General features: G+C 34.3%; 1 protein-coding gene across 7 annotated transcripts in view; it reads left to right on the forward strand.

Moving 5' to 3' along the window:
* Window positions 1-16,743, forward strand: part of LOC115890763 (zinc finger matrin-type protein CG9776) — a 49,229-nt gene extending 32,486 nt beyond the window's left edge. For 3 of the 7 annotated variants that reach the window (XM_030911100.1, XM_030911108.1, XM_030911116.1), the window contains exon 15: window positions 3,552-4,570. In XM_030911100.1, coding sequence (XP_030766960.1) covers window positions 3,552-4,389 — 838 coding nt within the window. In that variant the 3' untranslated portion in view covers window positions 4,390-4,570. Of the gene's footprint in view, window positions 1-3,551; window positions 4,574-12,128; window positions 12,382-16,442 lie in introns of those variants that run through there. The other 4 variants (XM_030911121.1, XM_030911092.1, XM_030911126.1 and 1 more) reach the window with 4 other exon arrangements.
* Window positions 16,744-20,205: the final 3,462 nt, after the last annotated feature.

The raw sequence follows: 20,205 nt of genomic DNA on the forward strand, positions 1-20,205 counted from the left end.
TCTCAACCTACTATAACGAAGCTACATTTATTTTGTTTATTTATTTATATTCCGTTGGTAAGTCTTCAAACAGGTCTCCATGGGGCAGTGAGACAAGGTTCCGACTATGGAGCGAGAGACCCGAGTTCAAATCCTGACCAGTAAATGTTTTTTTATTAATTTTCTTTTATATTTTAGCTCCAGCAGTAGTGTGCCGATCTGCGCTGTGAGACGTACTGGGTTCGATCCCCAGCCGGTATGGTCTCTTTATTTATTTAAAATAAAAATATTTATTTATCTAAATAGAGCGACCAGCGAACTGCCACCTCAAGGAAGGCAATGGCAAACCAACTTAAGTATATTTGCCGTGTAAAACCTCTCAAATAGTGCCGTTCGGATTCGGCGGTAAACTGTTGGCTCCCATGTACTTGTGAAATACTGATGACGCACATCACAAGTACATGCGGGAGGTACCCAACGCCCTGTATAGAGTACTGCACTGTAAGAAGAAGAATAATTATATATGTATTGTGTGAAACGAGGAAATATTTGTTTTTTGGATTACCAGAACGGACATCATTCATTGCTTTGTGAATCATACTGTATATAAGTAGAATTTGATATATTCAGTTGTTTTGAATGATAACGAAATACCGATTTATTAGATTTAGGATGGATTATTAATTATTTTAGGGCCGGATATTGTACTATATAACCGAATAATACATTTATTTATCAAAAATTATTGCTGGCCAAAGTAGTTAAATATTTCGTCTATATGTACAAATTTGTCTCGAGAAGATTCAAGTTTCTTTTTGTGCTGACAGCAAATAGTTTTGTATGGATAAATGTAGTATAGAAATGTAAAAACTTTTGTTTTTGTGTAAAGGGACTTTTCTTTGTTTTTACCGTTGAACCGTACCGTTTTTATCCACGCCGTTTTCAGGTAACCGTTTTTTCTTTTTTTACACACCGTATATCGCCGTCATACCGTTTCTTTTTTTTTACACACCGTATATCACCTTCAGGATTCTACCGCTTTTAAATTTTGGATTAATTACAAGTAAGCCGTGACAGGATTAGGAGTGAACACCGTGTTGAGGCGTTTGAGCAGTCCGTTATTTGCAGAGACGATTTTTTCATTTTTGATGGCCCACAGATGGATGAACTTCGTAAGCTGAACATCCAAATAACAGATTCAGGTAATTTTTCTTCCATAGAACTGATAGGAGCAGATATTGCTAGCAAACTACACCGGTAGGAGACACGTTTTGAAATGTGGACTAGTAGCTATAGAACTGGGACTAACACTTTGGTGGGGAAATTACCCATGAAACGATCCAAAAGCTTATGACTTCCGTCTAGGGTTTTCAAATCTGGATCCCGATATCCCGGGATCTCGGTTTCTTTTAACCTCGAAATCCCGATATTAAATCCCGGGATTCCATGTATACACTTTAGTCTTCAAAAATCATATTTTATTTATACTAAGCAGGTCATTAATATCTAAAAATTATAATAGTATTTGCTATATTTTATTTTTTTGCAACAAGAATTGTATTTTTTTACTTAGGTATTAAATATGAATGTAACTTTGTTTTGTATATTTTTCTTTTCTTATTTTCTTTTTGATATATGTTGCTGCATTTTTATTAAGTATTTCTTTAGATTAAATTTCTCATTCTGATAGTCATTTCCGGGATCCCAGATTGCGCTCTAGTTGCAAAAACGTTACAGCAATTACAAGAAATACTGAACACATATCTGGGCATACGAGACTTTGGGCCTTAAGCTGAACATCGACTAAATTAAAATCATGTGCACTCTCCCGGAAAATCATAACAGTGGTGCTATAAAGATCGGAGAAGAACTACTGGAATATGTAGCGGAATGCAATTACCTTGGCAGTTTGATTTCGGAAAAGGCAAATATTGACTCTTTTGAATTGACAAATCAAAAGACGGTTTTGTACAATCATGATTTGAGCACAAAAACGAAATTTGCAGTGTACCGAGCAATAATCCCCGCCGGTACACGAACGCATTAAATAAGTCGCAACAGAGACACCTAAACAACTGTTCAACAGAATCAAATGGTACCACCATGTCTCAAACGTATCAGTCCTTGAAACAGCTACCTGCGAAAGTGCTGAAGTCATGATTACTAAATACCGCTTAAGATGGGCTGGTTTGGTTACGTATGCAGGATGCACGAAAACCGCCTACCGAAACTCTTCTTTAAGAAGAAACCGGGTGGACAACTCAAAAGATACAAGAACATTTTCCATGAAAACTGAAAGGGGATAACATGCAGAATCAATGGGAGGAAGCAGCGCACAATAAAACGCAATGGAGAACAATTGTAAACTCATTTAACAACGACAACAAAAAAATAAAGAGGCAACAAAGTAATGAGATTTTTGAATGTCCGGAGTGCGGAAGAGAGATAACATCAGGTATCGGGCTTTTCAGTCACAGAAAAGCTCATGAAAGAAAACGCCTTGCGTAACCATCTTCTGATGCGTGTCAAATACTCGTCAAGAGTAATGGCAGTAAGTAAGTGGTGCGAGAACGGGAGTTACTAAAAGCAAGGTACTCGAAACGAAAGTTAGTGTTACTCGAAGTGGACGTCCGGTTAGAGATCATTATGTAACGTAGAAAAGAGTGGCAATGCAAACTAGGGGACTGAGTGATTTAAAACACTCTTTATCTTCCGCTTTAAAAGGGTTTGTTAAGTTAGCTCCTAAATACTCTGGTCCGTATACCGTCTGACTTAGTTGATCAAAATAACCGTAAAACTCAACGTGTCCACTCAACCGACAATTATGCCCGGATCCCATTAGCCAACACACCACGCCACGCGATGCCATGCTACCCCACGGCATGTAGATCAGTGCGTATGTTTTTCCATTTAATTACATGTATTGCATACACACTAGGAAACACGCCATGCCATCCGACGCTTTAACACGCTATGACACGTGTGATGATCGACTCGTCGGTCCCAGATCTCACCGACACGCGACGTGTGTTACGGCGTGTTGTTCCCTGCTTGCCTTTCTAGTCATGCAGCTATCTACTTTTGTAATTGATGTAGGGATGTGTCAAATAAACAGGATAAAAAAAATAAATCGATATTTTGAATCGATTCAACATCGGATATAACAAGATAGATCCAGAAAAAATAAAAGATTTAATGATATCGATATTCGATTCTGAATATACTGATGTACTGGTATTATGATTATAATCTAATATCGGTATGTGTATCGATACTTCTAGTAGTTTCGTAATCCTACTGATAACGTTTTTAACTCTAATAAAAATTTCAGGCGTGTTAACACGTGTTACATACTGTGTACGCCCATTCCCACGTCGCAACACGTGGGATAGCGTGGCATCGCGTCGGGTGTTGGCTAATGGGGTCCCGGCTTTATTTTCGTTTACCTTACTTATAACAAACCATAAGTATCGAAGGGAAAACTAAATTAACGATACATTTTTCTCTTCCTTTTCTCGCTGCCTAACTTCTTTTCGTTCCTAACTTTACATTTTCAAATTTTAATCCTGTAGGGAGAATTACAGTCCACCGATGTCCGACCGTTCTGATGACTCTGACGAGCAGATGGAGGAATTTCAACAATCCAGGGAAAATTACCGTCAACCGATGTCGGACCATTTTGACGACTTTGAAGAGCAGATGGAGGAATTTCACCAATCCAGGGAAAATTACCTTCAACCCATATCGGACCATTCTGACGACTTTGAGGAGCAGATGGAGGAATTTCACCAATCCAGGGAAAATTACCATCAGCCGATATCGGACCATTCTGACGACTTTGACGAACAGATGGAGGAATTTCCCCAATCCAGGGAGAATTACCATCAACCGATGTTTGACCGTTCTGACGATTCTGACGGGCAGATGGAGGAGTTGAACCAATCCAGGGAGAATTACCGTCAAGCGATGTTGTCGGACATTTCTGACCAATCCGACGAGCTTATGGAGGAATTCCACCAATCTAACGTCTTAGGGAGGGACTACATCCATGCGACGCCTCCCCTTCAAACTTTCGAAGCCATCCGGATGCCATCTCCGATAGAGGGCGCTGGAATACCGCCAGAAGAAGCCTCTTCACCGTCCCGTGTTGTTCACGACAGTCCCAGTTCGCGACAGTTCGAGACACTCCCAGACTACTCCCGGTCACTACTCGGTTCGCCACCAGTCACCAGGATAAAGGTGGTAGCCGATATGTGCTGGAGTTGTGGCCAGCGAGGTCATATGCGGAGAGTTTGTTCCGGTCCCTTCATCCTCTTCTGTTCCCGCTGTGGATTAGTAGGAACAACGTCCCTAGACTGCCCCTGTCGGCCCCGGCGCACTAAGGGACAAGAGAAAAACAAAAAGCAATAACTATTTTTATTAACTTTTTGTCTTAAGAGATAAATATTTACTTTCTTTTAAAGAAATTTCTTATTTAGTTTCATATTTTATTAAAAATATATAGGGTGCATGGTCACTTTTATCTCGTCGCTTATTAGATTTTTTTAAGATTTTTTAGAATCTAGTTAGAAGTTCAGTTATACAGGGTGTTTCAAAAAACATGTGCCATCTCTTGTGGGGAGATTCTTCACGTAAAAATAAGATTTATTTTTCATAGCAATATAGGTCCGATTCTGCTTTGTTTCGTAGCTACAGGGTGTTAAAGTCTTGATAATTTTTTGATTTATTATAATTTTCTTCCAAGTACTTTTAGTAATTCGAACGAAATTTTGAGGGTAAAAGTTACTATAAGTGCTACATATTTTATTGCTAAAAAAGTGTCGATATATTCATCAGGGACGTGCATATGGGTTATCGCTGTAATATTTTTCAAAAAAAAACGTGCGCCACTGACTTTTTTCTTTTGATACCAAAATTATGTAGGCCGTTTAATGCCAATTAAAAGTTATCTCTTGATATTTTGTCGAATTCGGCCTCCTTGATGAAATAATCGCAATTTTATTAATCACAATTAATAAAATAAAAATAAAATTAATAAATTATATATTTTACCTAATTTATTATTAGATATTATTACTAATAGTTATTATTACTATTAGTCCAACATACAGCAATTTCAAATAAAAAAAAATGGTATTTAAGATAATTACAAAAAAAAACAATTTTAAAAAGTTCTAACATCCTGTAATTCTAAAACTATGCATTTCCATACCCATACATTGTTCATACGAACTTTTTTTTCATATTTTCTGATTTAGTAAAATAGCTCTTATCATGTTTTCCTCTGGACCTTTAAAATCTAAGTACACTTTGTTTTAGAGGGGAAAATGAAACTTTCAAATTTAAACTGTGTATATAAAACTAATTGATCTTCAAATATTTTTCGGCCATTTTTATAGACCACCCTGTATTTCCGAAACAGAAATTTGGCAACAACGAAAAGGAAACCAAATCAAAATAGACGCTTATTCAAAGGGAAACAATCAAATCTACGGCCACCCCTTTCATACACTGTGATATTCACATTACTCTGGTTCAAAAAGGAGCAGATCGGACCAGAAAATTTTTGTTGAACCCATGAGTCAACTACCATATGATCGAAAAACAACGTCTTCCAGTTGGTTTGGAAATGACGATCGACATTTCCCATATACCTTTTCGTATAAAATGTCGACTAGTCACTAAATATATTTGATATAAATAGAAAGATTATTATTAAAAATTAAATATTTATCGTAAAAGGTAGTTTAACTATCATATTAACGATTGTCATCAAGTTATAAGTTGCAAGAACAATTTTGATAAAAATAATTTTGATACGCAAAGCGTTGCCTGGTCCCATAGTGCGACGGTTGGTTAGGAATGGAACTCGAAGAGGAGCTGTCCAACATTGAAAGACTGTCTGAGGGCGCTGTCCAGACGTTGAAGGGGTCTCCAGGTGAGGTGCCAATGAGTTAATTATTCCCTTTAATTCACCCTGGTTAACATTCTTAAATTTTGCTAAATCCGGAGAGTTTTTTTACTGAATCTGCTTGTTACCGTAACTTTTTTATTTGGTTTACCATTAATTTATCTACTGATCGACACAGAAAAGTTAAGGTGCCCATTCACATTCAGTTCGCCGGCAGTTCTAGGACTGCACAATCTAATCTGAAGATCTAAACTTTGTCAGACCACACACAATGCAGTTACGTCGAACGTAGCGATCCTTAGTTTTGGGACTGACAGTTTTTGAACTGAAGGAAAACTGTGCTTTCGCCACACACACAAACATATCGTCAGTTTTAATTGAATGATCTTGAAGTGAACATGTTTTTAAATACAAAAAATACACTTATCGTGCTTTTGTTATTGCAAGAGCCAATTACAAACCCAAAAAAGAGTTTCTGGGTGAAATATTGATGGTTACAACGTGATACAATAATCTCCTTTGAAGTGCGAAAATAAAGAACTAGTGCAACAGATGACCTTAAAACTACCTCAGAATGGATGACAGATGTTTTAATGAACTTTTAAAGATGGTTAAGCCCTTAATATCAAAGAAAAATACAAAAAATTTTCACATGAATGAATGCTTTGATTTTCGCGCTTTTTAAGTTCCTTTCGGAAAGCAATAGTAATAGTAGTATTTGTATCAACAGTTTTTTTTTCAGTTTTAGTTTTTTCCTGTCTGAATAAACTTTATTTTTCACTGAGTGCGCCGACCATTCGTGCCATGAACTTTGGTACGGCTGATGTCGAGGATGGAGAGCTGGTCTTTGTGGAGCCGTCTCAGATACTGGTATTTGTTAAAGCCCTGAGACTATTTGATGAGTTATAACTCGTTATAACTCAAGAAAGGGGAACACACAATAGATCTGTAAGGTTCTGCACTGCCGGCGAACTATATGTGATTGGGCACCTGTAGTCTAAAATTTTTATGATGGTATACCGGGTGCGTCTCAAATGTGGCTCACCCCTATAACTTTTTTATTTTTTCAGATTAAAGAACGAGATTTGGTATGTTAGTATATGACACATATTAGGACTGACTGACCTATTCAATTGTTTTTGGTCTGTTTCACCGGAAATTACTACAACTTTTGATTTTTAAATAGCAGCCTCGGTATTTTTTTACTTTATTCGATAGAAAATGACATTCTGAATAGAATGACATATCATGTGTCAACTTTTGACATTCTCGCTTAAAAAATCGTATTTTAAAATTCAATCTAGAGTGCCATGGCTATGTTAAAAAAACTAATTCTTAATCAAGGAGCCTTGGAAAAATACGTTTGATCATCTAATGTTTTTAGTGTCTTGTCCTGGCCATTTAGAAAATGCCCAAATCGTATTTTTTATCATATCTCAATTTTTTCAAATGGAACGAGAGTGGCTCATTAGCATATTTGGAAAAAGCATTTTTTTACGAATAATTTGATACCACACACTTGGTATTTCGAGTGAAATTTTTGATACGAACCGCAAGTTATAATTTCAAATAAACCATATGCGGAAAGGTCAAAAGTTGACATATGATATGTGATTCTATCCAGAAGGTCATTTTCTATCGAAAAAAGTAAAAAAATACCGAGGGTTCTATTTAATAATCAGAAGTTTTAGTCATTTCCGGTGAAACAGGAAGTGACCGAAAACAATTGAATACGTGAATCAATCCTAATTTGTGTCATATACTAACATACCAAATCTCGTTTTTTTAAATGAAAAAATAAAAAAGGTATAGGGGGTGAACCACTTTTGAGACGCACCTGGTATAGGACAGGGGAGAATTTTATTATATCAACAGCGAATCATGGCATTATTTAGTATTATTTTTTTTATATTTATATCAAATGTATAAATGTATATCCGTTTTGGCGGGTTACCGAGTTCATAATATTATAGGGATTAGGAGAACTTTAGTTTTTTCAGCATAGCTGATCAAAATATATGGACATCTATTTTTAACCGAACTAAGGGGATGTGTAACGAAGTTATGTTTTTTTTAATTTATTCATTTATTTCATTATTCTATCAATAGTTTTATTTATTCCATTGTTGAGTATCAATCAAACTGGTCTCCGGGGAGCGGTGAGAAAATGTTTTTTTATTTATTTTCTGTTATATTCTGGTACTACTGTATTTTTTTTTCTTGAAAATAATTATAGCTGTATTACAGTTGGGGGGGTTGGAATCTTTGTTTTAATCATCTGCTGATGATGCTACATGGCTAGCGAAATGCGCATCCAGTGCAAAAGTAAAGTGTTTTGGTGTGTTTTTTGTGTTATGGTGAATTAGTGTTTTATTTTGCTATAGCTGTATTGTAAAACGGGAAAATATTTGTTTTTTTTTATCGCCAGAGCGGATATCATTTGTTGCTTTATGAACCATACTGTATATAAGTAAAATTTGATATGTTCATTTGTTTTGAATGATAAATTAAGTAATTATTTATTAGATAGACTTAGGATAGTTTATTAATTTTATTCCAGAGCCAGTTATTGTACTCCGTAACCGAATAATACATTTATTTAATGAACATTATTGCTAGTTAAAAAATAGTTAAATATTTCGTCAATATGTAATAATTTTGCTTCGAGAGTATTATACAGGTTGCCTCAATATTCCGTCGACATAGAACTACTACGTATTTTTGGAATCAAAATTACTTCATTTGAGACAATTTACCGCTATACAAAAGTGCTGCTTTTGTCCGCTAGAGGGCATCAAACTTAAAAAAGTAAACACATTTTTTTCTGATATTTTAAAAACCCTTCTGATTTGAATGAGATTTTGGGTGCCTATGTTTTGCTAAGTGCTTTAACATTTGACTTTCACAAAAACCAAGAAAAAGTACGGGAAAGGTGAAAACTACCCCCATCCCTACATACATTTTCTTATAAATACCAACGACAGATTTTCTTTTCGTAAAATGTTTCCTCTAGTATTTACATTTTTGTCTCTTGTATAAAACGTCATATCGCATAGTTTTTTCAGAAAATAAAAATGGAGAATTTATTTACAGAATATACGGGAGGCATTTATACATTCCGTACATGTATACGGCACCAGCACAATCCCATTGGTCAGATTTGAATTTTACACCAATTAAACTTCGAGTGCCATACGCGAGTATGGAATGTAAGACAGTGCCATATGCACTTACGGAAAGTACCTTAGACATTACTATTAACGCTTTGTTATAGAACATTCCAACCAAAACCAAACCAACCCCACCAAATAGCTAACCTAACCAACGCAATCAATTCCGCCAAATAACCATCTTAACCAACGCAATTAACTCCACCAAATAATCAATCTAACCCCACCAAAAAGAGTGAAACCAACGCAATCCGTATTTTGATTGCTATTAAATATTTACAGCTTTTTTTAAAAAATAAAAACGGTTGTAAAAAAAAATAAAAAAGTTATGGTCCGGCGTGAGATTTGAACCACGGACCTCTCGTTCACGAAGCGATGGCCTCAGTCACTGAGTCACAGCTACTCTTGCAAGCCCGTCCAGATTAGCCCTGGCAGCAAAAAGGAGACGTTAACTGAAATCTTTACTTTTACTCTTTCAAGATTAGCTATAGCCAGGCGTTACTTCCTGCTGCAAGTATAATTACCAGGACCACATTCCGTAAGTGCGAATGGCACTGTTTTAGCCCACGGCCACACAGAAAGCGTTTTTAGCGTTTTGCGTTTTTTGCGTCTCAAGCGTTTTTTGTGATTTTACCGTTTGAAGCGTTTTTTGCGATTTGTGGCCATTAAAAACACCCAAAAGACCCGGAAGGTCTGCAATTTCTATCAAGATGTCAATTAGTAACATCGCAATCGCGTCCATCCCCGGCCCGTCCAACAGTCAATCCTGTGAGAAAGAGATAGCCGAGATCGGCGCGGTTAGCGTTGAGGAGACAAGGAAAAAAGATATGCTCGCACTGGGATCGACTGTTGAACGGGCCGGAGCTCAGATTCGTATTCGTGCCAGTGGCGTGTGTACAAATAATTATTTGCCATTTCTTTTACGATTTGTAATGTATAGATTTTTTGTGTCGTAGTTTTGTGGTTACTTTTGTGTTTAATTATAATATAATAATATTATATAATAAATAATTATAATTTTATAATACGCTAGTAAATATTACTAAGTCAAAAACTCATTGTTTCTGATAAAAAAACTTTTTTTACGTTAAAAGATTTTTTAAGTGTAAAAAACTATTTGTTGCACGTAAAAAACTATTTTTTACTCGTAAAACACTACTCGCTACCGGTAAAAAATATTTTTACAAAAAAAATATTTTTTATACATAAAAATCTATGTTTTGCACCTAGAAAACTATTTTTTACACGTATAAAACTATTTGTTACCCGTAAAAAATATTTGTTACGCGTAAAGAACTATTTGTTACGCGTAAAAAAACATTTTACTCATAAAAAAACAATTTTTTACGCGTAAAAAATATTCCTTTAATTTATGACTTTTTCAACATTTCAAACTACACTTTGTCAAACATTTCATTCAAATTTTTGATTTTAATAGAATCTTCCGAAACAGTATATGTTCTCTATAAAAATATTTTTAGATACTCGAAAAAAATGCATACTATTTAATTTATTTGTTATTGTATTATTAAATATTACGTCCGCCTATGACGGGGTCTCAGAAAACGCTAAAGAAGCTACAGAAAACAAATTGATTTGTTTTCATTTGCGTTTTTTGCGAGACACGCCGAACGCTAGACGCTTTTGGTGGGGCCACTCCTATATAATCCTGTTATTTTGTTTTAGACGCAAAAGACGCTTCACGCTAGAAACGCAAAAAACGCTGTCTGTGTGGCCGTGCACTTACATTCCATACTCGCGTATGGCACTCGGAGTTTAATTGGTTTAAAATTCAAATCTGACAATGGGATTGTGCTAGGTGCCGTATACATGTACGGAATGTATAAATGCATACGGGAGTTCCAATTAATATTCCGTGGACATTATATGTTACATTTATAGATTTTATGCGCCTCCATAGCTTGATGGGACAAAAACATTTTTTTGGAAGTTAGCTTCGGATTCTTTTCCTCAAAAAGTATGCATGGTGGCGTTTTTTTACAAGAGACAAAAAATGTAGTAAATACTAGAAGGGCCATTTTACGAAAAAAAAATCGGTGGTCGGTTGATTTGGAAAATATTTCCCGTATTTTTTCTTGATTTTTGTGAGTTAAATGTTAAAGCAAAACATCTAGAAATGTGTTTATTTTTTTTAAAGTTTTGATGCACGTTGATGCCGTTTGATTCCCTCACGAAGCACTTTTGTATAGAGGTAAATTGTGTCCAATGAAGTAGTTGTATGTCTACAGAATATTGGGGCACCCTGTATATTCAATTTTTGTTGTGCGGACAGCAAATAGTTTTTGCACCGATAAAATATAATATTGAAATGTAAAATATTTTGTTTTTTGTGTAAAAGAATTCTGACGGGTGATGCAACGACTTGAACCTGATTCCCGTTGACGACCTGTTAAAATTCTCTTCTGTTCTGTTTTAACAGAACGTCAACAGTTTTTATAGAGGTGTCTGTTAAAAAAAAAACTAAATTGTTCTCGAATATAGTTTTTTTTCTTTGTTCTTTGTGTTTTTTCTTTAAGACGACGGGAAGTCATAAGGACATAAATCCCGAAATGTTAAGCATTTCTTTATCCGTTAGGCAAATTTGTTTATTAGTAAACCACAGTTGACAATTAGCCTGCGTTGGATTAACGCGGCTGTACATATTTACAAATAATAACTATTTTATTTTGTAGATTTTACAGTGGCCTACCCGTAGGATTTTTTGGAGTGATGAATCCGCCAGAGCTATAGACATTTTTTATTTAATGTATTTTTATTAAATAAACATTGTTACTAAACATCCGAGATTTTAATTGGCTTTCCCTCACCCCATTTCCCGGATTTTCCACTTTATAAAAGCTACCTTTACTGGCTATTACTCTAAACTCATTAAGGGTAGCGCCCGAGAAAAACTTTGAAGGAAACTCGGCGTCAGTAACGCTCTTAGAAAGAAAAAGCGTTACACTACATATGCTCGCAAAATTCCATTTCAATACAAACTGTCGTTCTCCATCCTGTATTCCGCACATAAAATATTAAAGAAAACGATACTAATCATTTTTTTTCAGGTTCGAAGTCGGCAATTTAGCGAGGGCGTTTATTCCAAAACCCGACGTGGTTTGTTTCCCCGTATTATCGTCCATCCCCCCTATTTCTGCCCCACCTCCGCCACCCCCCGCACCCGTCGTGATGGAGAAAGTAGAATTACCGTCGCCTAAGAGGGAAAAAACGCCACTTAGGGCACCCGATCCACCGTCGATAAAAGAAAAACTGGTACCGCCACCACCACCCAAAGTTAAAGAAAGCGACGTTGTTCAACAGGTAACTAACTATAGATCATACCAAATAAACTTTTAGTCACGAATTAGGGTTAAATATATAAACAGATATTATTTCCATCAACAAAACTAACTTCCTTAACAGCACTTATTACATTACCATTATTACTGTGCAAAATATTCTAATGAGGTTGTTATGAGTTTTTTGCTACGGCTGTTAAGCTGCTTCGGCATCTTGTACAGGGTGGGTCAAATTGGACGCTTTTAAAGGGAAACACACTTTTCTATAGGAGATAGACGAAAACTAATATCGGTGTCTGGAGCTCAATTTTTATTAAAAACATGATTATGGTAAAAACCGCACATCGATATCTGTTACCGTTTCGGAGTTACGGGTTACGGGTGTTTTTTAAAGAATGGGAATTTTTAACAAATCGCTGTGACTTTTTTGCTATGGAAAATTTTGTATTTTTGTGAAAACATTTCCAAAGCACCTTTTTACGTAGAATTTAATGGTTAAGTATAATTTTTTAAAATTAATAATTTAAGAATTATCAACAGAAAAATTGATTTTTTATATGGGTCACCCTGTATAATTTTAATTCATTGAAAACAATTTAAAATTACTTTTCCAAAAATATAGCATACTTGATTATTTGCTTGATTCCTCTTCGAGAAAAAAATTATCCCACTTTGAATAAGTAGGCTTTGAACGGTGCTGGCTGTAATGCAAAAAAAAATTCTAGCTGTGAGCAGCAGTTAAAACGAAAATAACATTTGCAATGAGAGATGCAGAATTTTATAACAATTTAAACTATATTTACCAACATCAACACCTTTAAACTATATCTAATAACAATAAAAATTATATAGCAAACCATGACATGAGATTTTGCTACAGGCGTTCGACGTGTCGACCGTCGTCTGTCATGGACAGACGGGACCGTTTTTGAAGATAAAAACCTTTATTCTTCCGCAAAGATAAAAAGCCGTAGGCCTTGAGTCCGGCGGCCTCGACGGTCAACGGCTGGGATCTTGGTTAGCTAATCAATTATTCTCGAAATTGGCTGCAAAAATTTGCGATAACTTCGTCGTTCTGAGGCGGTGCCTCGTCTTGCCGGAAAAATATGTTTTCGAGTTCCATTAGGGGCAGATCATCAATAAGGGGTCCAAAGCTTAGTAGTTAAAAGTGGCGAACTTATAAAAATTCTGTACTTCGAAGGGGACTATAAGAAAATATAAGTGTGCTATATTTTTGGAAAGGTAATTTTAAGTGCTTTTTACTTAATTAAAAATATACAGGGTGTCCCGAATAAAAAATAAATTTTTCTGTTGATAACTATTAAATTATTAATTTAAAAAAATATATACTTAAAGCATTAAATTCTACGTTAATAGGGGCTTTGAAAATGTTTTTACAATAATTTCCATAGCAAAAAAGTTACAGCGATTTGTTAAAAATGCACATTTTCGAAAAACACCCCGTAACTCATAAACGCTAACAGATATCGATGTGTGGTTTTCACCAACATGTTTTTGATAAAAATGGAGCTCCAGGCACCAATATTAGTTTTCGTCTATCTCCTATAAGAGGAAAGGGTGTTTCCTATAAAAAAGTGTGTGAAAAAGTGTTTAAAGCGTCCATTTTCAAAGTAATTATTGCTATCTTGTGAGTTTAATTTAAATTTTATTTACTCAGAAACTCGTAATAATTGTGAAAAAGTGGCATTCAAAACTTAAAAAGCTGTGTGAACTGCAAAAACCATCCTGGCTCGCGGAGTAACGTCGGTTTCCAATGATTCATACATGCCCTTATATGAAGTAAAGTTTCTTATATGCAACACACTGTATTTTATTTAAAAAATTAAAAGAAAATAATAAATTTGAATAAATAATACTTGGCGACATAATTCCAGAAAAAGCCAAATATTTACATTGTCCTTATGGGACTTTCCAATTTAAACTTGTTTTTTTATATATGAAAAGCGTCCCGTGTCAGTTAAAAATCAAATCATTGACATTTTCATTGGTGATATTGATAGCTGTTGAAATTTTGCACACTCTAGAGGCAAAAACTATTTTGAATGAATATCATTTCCATTTAAGTTTTCCAGTCAGATTTACGCCTATGCACAAAAGTACAAAAATATTATTATTAAACTGACAATTGTGCGTCAAATTCAACGAGTGTACCTGTTGTTGCTCGATATATAATTACTTACTTGGTATTACTTTTTATTTTATATATATGTTTTAAATTATTTAAAAAATACTATGTTCTATTCAGAGTAAAAATGTTTTTTTTTGTGCCTCACCTGTAACGTTGAAGTTGCTAACGCTCGTCAAACATACAGCATCGCCACAAAAAATGCTATTATTACTCCTAATAAAACAATATACTATTCAAAATAAAACACTAAATCACCACAATACACCAAAACACTTTTACTTTTACACTGGGCGCGCGTTTCGCTAACTATATTAGCATCATCAGCAGATGATCAAGACTCTAGTAGTTTTGATTAGTGATGGGAAAAACCGATTAATTTCAATAATCGAGTACTCGAGTATCAAGCGATTGCAATAACCGAGCGATCGCTCAAGCGAAATATCGCTCGTATTTAAAAATACGGTTTTTCGTTCGCCGCTTGTTGTAAGTACTCGTTAACGCCAAGCGCCAAGTAGTAAGTTCCGTGCGCAGGGTACAGATTCTTTTGGTGATGAATGGCAAGTAGTAAACGACGAGCGATTCGCTTGATCGCTTGATTCAGTTTATTTCAAAGCATTGTCGATGTAGGTCGTAAAATTTTGTCTCTCGGATACGCAACGGATAAATATATACCGGGTGCGTCTCAAAAGTGGCTCACCCCCTATAACTTTTTATTTTTTCAGATAAAACAACGATATTTGGTATGTTAGTATATGACATAAATTGGGATTGATTGACGTATTCAATTGTTTTCGGTCACTTCCGGTTTCACCGGAAATGACTACACCTTTTGATTTTTAAATGGCACCCTCGGTATTTTTTTACTTTATTGGATAGAAAATGACACTCTGAATCGAATGACATATCATATGTCAACTTCTGACATTTTGGCATATGGTTTATTTGAAATTATAACTTGCGGTTCGTATCGAAAATTTCACTCGAAATACCAAGTGTGTGGTATCAAATTATTCGTAAAAAAATGCTTTTTCCAAATATGCTAATGAGCCACCCTCGTTCCATTTGAAAAAATTGAGATATGATTAAAAATACGATTTGGGCATCTTTTAACCGGCCAGGACAAGACACTAAAAACATTGGACGATCAAATCTATTTTCCAAGGCTCCTTGATTAAAAATTAGTGTTTTTAACACAGCCATAGCACTCTAGATTGAAATTTAAAATATAATTTGTTTTTGAGCGAATATGTCAAAAGTTGACATATGGTATGTCATTCGATGCAGAGTGTCATTTTCTATCTAATAAAGTAAAAAAAACCGATGGTGCCATTTTAAAATCAAAAGCTGTAGTCAGGTGAAACCGGAAGTGACCGAAAACAATTGAATACGTCAATGAAGTCCAATTTATGTCATATACTCACATACCAAATCTCGTTGTTTTATCTGAAAAATAAAAAGTTATAGGGGTGAGCCACTTTTGAGACGCACCCGGTATACGGCGTCGTATAAATTTGCTACCCGCAATGTATGTTGAAAATTCGCTCGGCTTTTTATCGAGTATGTCACATTAAAATCAGATTTCAATTTATTTCATTCTAGGATCGCTTGCTTTCGTCGCTTGGTACTCGTTACTTGCATCGCCCGTTCATAATCGAGTGAAGTCGGTTATTTCAATAATCGAGTACTCGAGCGAAATTTCGTTCGAGTGATCCCATCACTAGTTTTGATCATCAAGTGTGATCATCAAGACTACTAGAGTCTTGATCAAGAGTCTAGTAGTCTGGATCATCTGCTGATGATGTTAACATGGTTAGCGAAACGCGCGTCCAGTGTAAAAGTAAAAGTGTTTTGATGTACTGTGGTGATTTAGTGTTTTATTTTGCTGTGTATCACCAAAGGTTCCAACCCCCAACTGTAATATACTATTGTTTCAGGAACCTGAATACCCAGATCAAGATTTCGATCATAACGCCATGGGCGAGTATTACGAAAGCTTTAACAACATGATGTACCAGACGCAACAGTACGAATACGAAGAAGAGCAGGCGCCGTTGCCGCATCCTCCTCTCGAACCACCGCCACTACCGCCAGACGATGACCTCGCTCTTTTGGGAATATGCGCTGATGACATGGCGGCTCAGAGCTTTTAATTTTTCCGAAATATCGTTTTGTATCTTTAAGATTTTAGCTTTTATGTTAAAACAATTATTACTTTTCAATAAATTGTAATTTTCACACTAATGTTTTGTTGCAAAAACCTTTTTTGCTTTTATCTAACATCAAGGATAACACAATTATTGATATACAGGGTGAGTCTTAGATAAGTGCAAATATTTTCAGGGGGTGGTATATTTCGACCCCAAGAACACGTCTATGAGGGTTTGTTCGCTAAAAAAGATGTTGAAAAATCGCACTTTTTTTTTAATTTTCCTGTATATTTTCGAAAACTTTTTAGAACTGCCTGTTCACCGCAAATTTTCCCCCACGGTATAATTTCTTATATAGTTAATTACATTATACGGTTACGGCTTAGTTACGGCTTTACTATATGGTTACGGCATTAAAAGGGATGCAAATACAGAAAAAATTCTTTAAAAAATTTATGTAGGGGTGGACTTTTTTTCACCTTCCGGTATTTTTCTTTATTTTTGTTAGAAGTCAAATGTTAAGATTCCGTTAAACATTTTGTCGGTTGATTTTTTGGTTTTACTCTATGGTTCTTAAAATATTTATTATTGTGTTTTTTTAAGTTTGATGCCCTCTAGCGGACAAACGAAGTACTTTTTAAGTGACATAAACTACTACCAGATATATGGTCACTCTCGGTTTCGCATAAAAAATAGAAAAATTGAAAAATACACGTTGTGTAAGTGATTTAACCTAAAAGTGCCCATACATTTTTACTCATCGTGATTTTGTGTGTGTGTTTTTCAAGACTCTAACAATTCATCAATAAAGCTTAAGTGGAGTGTGTTTTCGGTGCTATGCCTCATCTTTTTGTTGTGTTCCTGGTGGAAAGGATAGTTATACTAGGCAGCCTAAAGTGTCCGGAAGAGCAAGAAAAAGTGGGTACGAAGTTATAAATCAAGAGAATTCTATTGAAAATATCTTTAATAAATTTAAAAATAATATTCTCCCATGATGGTATTAATGAAAACTGGACAATTATGTTTATTTTATTCATATTGTGGAATCTCCATTCCAAGTGTTGTTGGTTCAGCTTCGATAGATTCAAACACCTAAGTAGGTATTATGATCTAGGGAAAAATAAAGAATATGTGTATTAAAGATCATGAAAAAGATTATTATTTTGAGTTCAAATTTTAAAAAAGATTTTTGTAAAGACAAGCCTGATACAGTTTAAAAGAAGAATGTGTTTTTGTTTGATAATATGTAATGTATGTCAAGTTGTCAAGCATAACATACATTTTTGTTCACTAATTTTTAATGAATAGTGTTGATTATTTATAATACCAAATTAATATCAAATATTTAAGTGATGGCTGAATACAATATGAATAAAATAACAACAAAATTGGTATATTTGCATAATACAAAATTAAGTTTTAAGAATAAAGGTGTTACTAAAAATACTAAGAAATTCATATTTCTTTGTTTTAATTGGTCTAATGTTATTTACATTTTACGTAAGAATTATACCGTATCATCGAAAAAATCGGCGTCTAGTTGGCTTGAAATGAACATCGATGACATTCCCTAAATAACTGTACACATAAAATAATTAACTAGAATTTTACAATCTTGGAAAATTTGATATTCTTGAACCTTGTTTCTAAATATTTTAAATTTTTTGATTTTCTTGGGATTTAGGTTCGGGAAAAACGCTGATTAAGTTTTCATTTGGTTTTTCATTATTTTTATTTGGTTTAAAAAAAACGTTTCGGCTAACATTATAGCCTTCATCACTGTTGTGTCATATGAAAAAAATAGTGTCGAATATAATCCAAAAAATTACATATAAAATATTCACACCACACACATAATGTTTACTGCGTACTCCATAGTCAATGTAGATAATTTTATTGTTAAGAATAATAATTTTAAAAAATATGTAGTCATCTTTTGATAAGTTTATATTAGTTTATTAATTGCAGTAAACATTATGAGGTGTGAATTATATTGTATATGTAATTTTTGGATTATATTCGACACTATTTTTCATATGACACAACACTGATGAAGGCTATAGTTGTAGCCGAAACGTTTTTTACCAAATAAAAATAAATGAAGCTTAAATCAACTTTTTTCCAAAATGAGAAACTTAAATCAGAATAATTTACATATAAAATGCCAGCGATCTTCATTTCATAGCCATCGCTGACGTCTTTTTTTAGATAATATTGTAGTATTTGTAAATATAATTTTTCGAACATTGATACTTGCAAAATATACATATAAATTTTGTGAATGCAAATAATAATACATCACTTTTAGTAGATATTGAATGTTTTTTGTTAAATTAGATCGACTTTCAAACCCCAAAATTTAAAATATATTTACATTTTACCCATTATCTTATGTACCTATACATTATTGGTACATTGTAAAACATTTGCTGCATTTGTATGGTTCATAGTTTATTTGCCAAAGTATTTATTACTATAAATAGGTATATATGTTGTAGTTATTAACTGTATATTATGTATATTTTATGTAAACTATATCATTTTTAAAATACAAACCAAAAATCTGAGGAATAATTATGTTTTCCATGTATTCTACAACATATAATTTATTAATCCGTTATATCTAACTAGCGTGACGTCATAAATCTCGCCCGTAGGCTGATCTTTTAATAGAAGGCACTGCAAATACAGAAAAAAATCCGGTGGCTCCCAAAATTTATGTAGGGGTGGGGGTAGTTTTCACCCTTCCGGTACTTTTTCTTTATTTTTGTGAAAGTCAAATGTTAAAGCACTTAGCTAAACATAGACACCCAATATTGCATTCAAATCGGAATAATGGTTCTTAAAATATCTGAAAAATGTGTTTTTGGTTTGGTTTGATGCCCTCTAGCGGACAAACGAAGTACTTTTGTATATAGGTAAATTGTGTCCAATGAACTTATTTTAATTCCAAAAATACGTAGTTCTATGTTCACGGAATATTGGGACACTCCAATATTCCGTGATATATACCGGGTGCGTCTCAAAAGTAGCTCAACCCTATAACTTTTTAATTTTTTCAGAAAAGCGAGATTTGGTATGTTAGTATATGATAAATTAGGATTGATTGTCGTATTCAATTGTTTTCGGTCACTTCCTGTTTAACCGGAAATGACTACAACTTTTGATTTTTAAATACCACACTCGGTATTTTTTTACTTTATTAGATAGAAATAAATGACACTCTGAATAGAATGTCACGCATCACTTGTCAACTTTTGACATTTTCACATATGGTTTATTGACATTGTAACATGCGGTTCATATCGACATTTTGACATGAAATACCAAGTGTGTGGTATCAAATTATTCAAAATATTTGTCAAATATGCTAATGAGCTACCCTCGCTCCATTTGAAAAACGAGTTGTGTCACATCAGACCTCCTTTCAAAAATTGAGATATTAAAAATACGGCCCAAAAATACATCTTTTAACCGACCAGGACAAGACACGAAAAACATTAGACGATCAAATCTATTTTTCAAAGGCTCCATTAAAAATTAGTGTTTT

Source organism: Sitophilus oryzae, unplaced genomic scaffold (genome assembly GCF_002938485.1).
Source record: "Sitophilus oryzae breed Bouriz unplaced genomic scaffold, Soryzae_2.0 scaffold_1178_pilon_pilon, whole genome shotgun sequence".
Taxonomy (NCBI): domain Eukaryota; kingdom Metazoa; phylum Arthropoda; class Insecta; order Coleoptera; family Curculionidae; genus Sitophilus; species Sitophilus oryzae.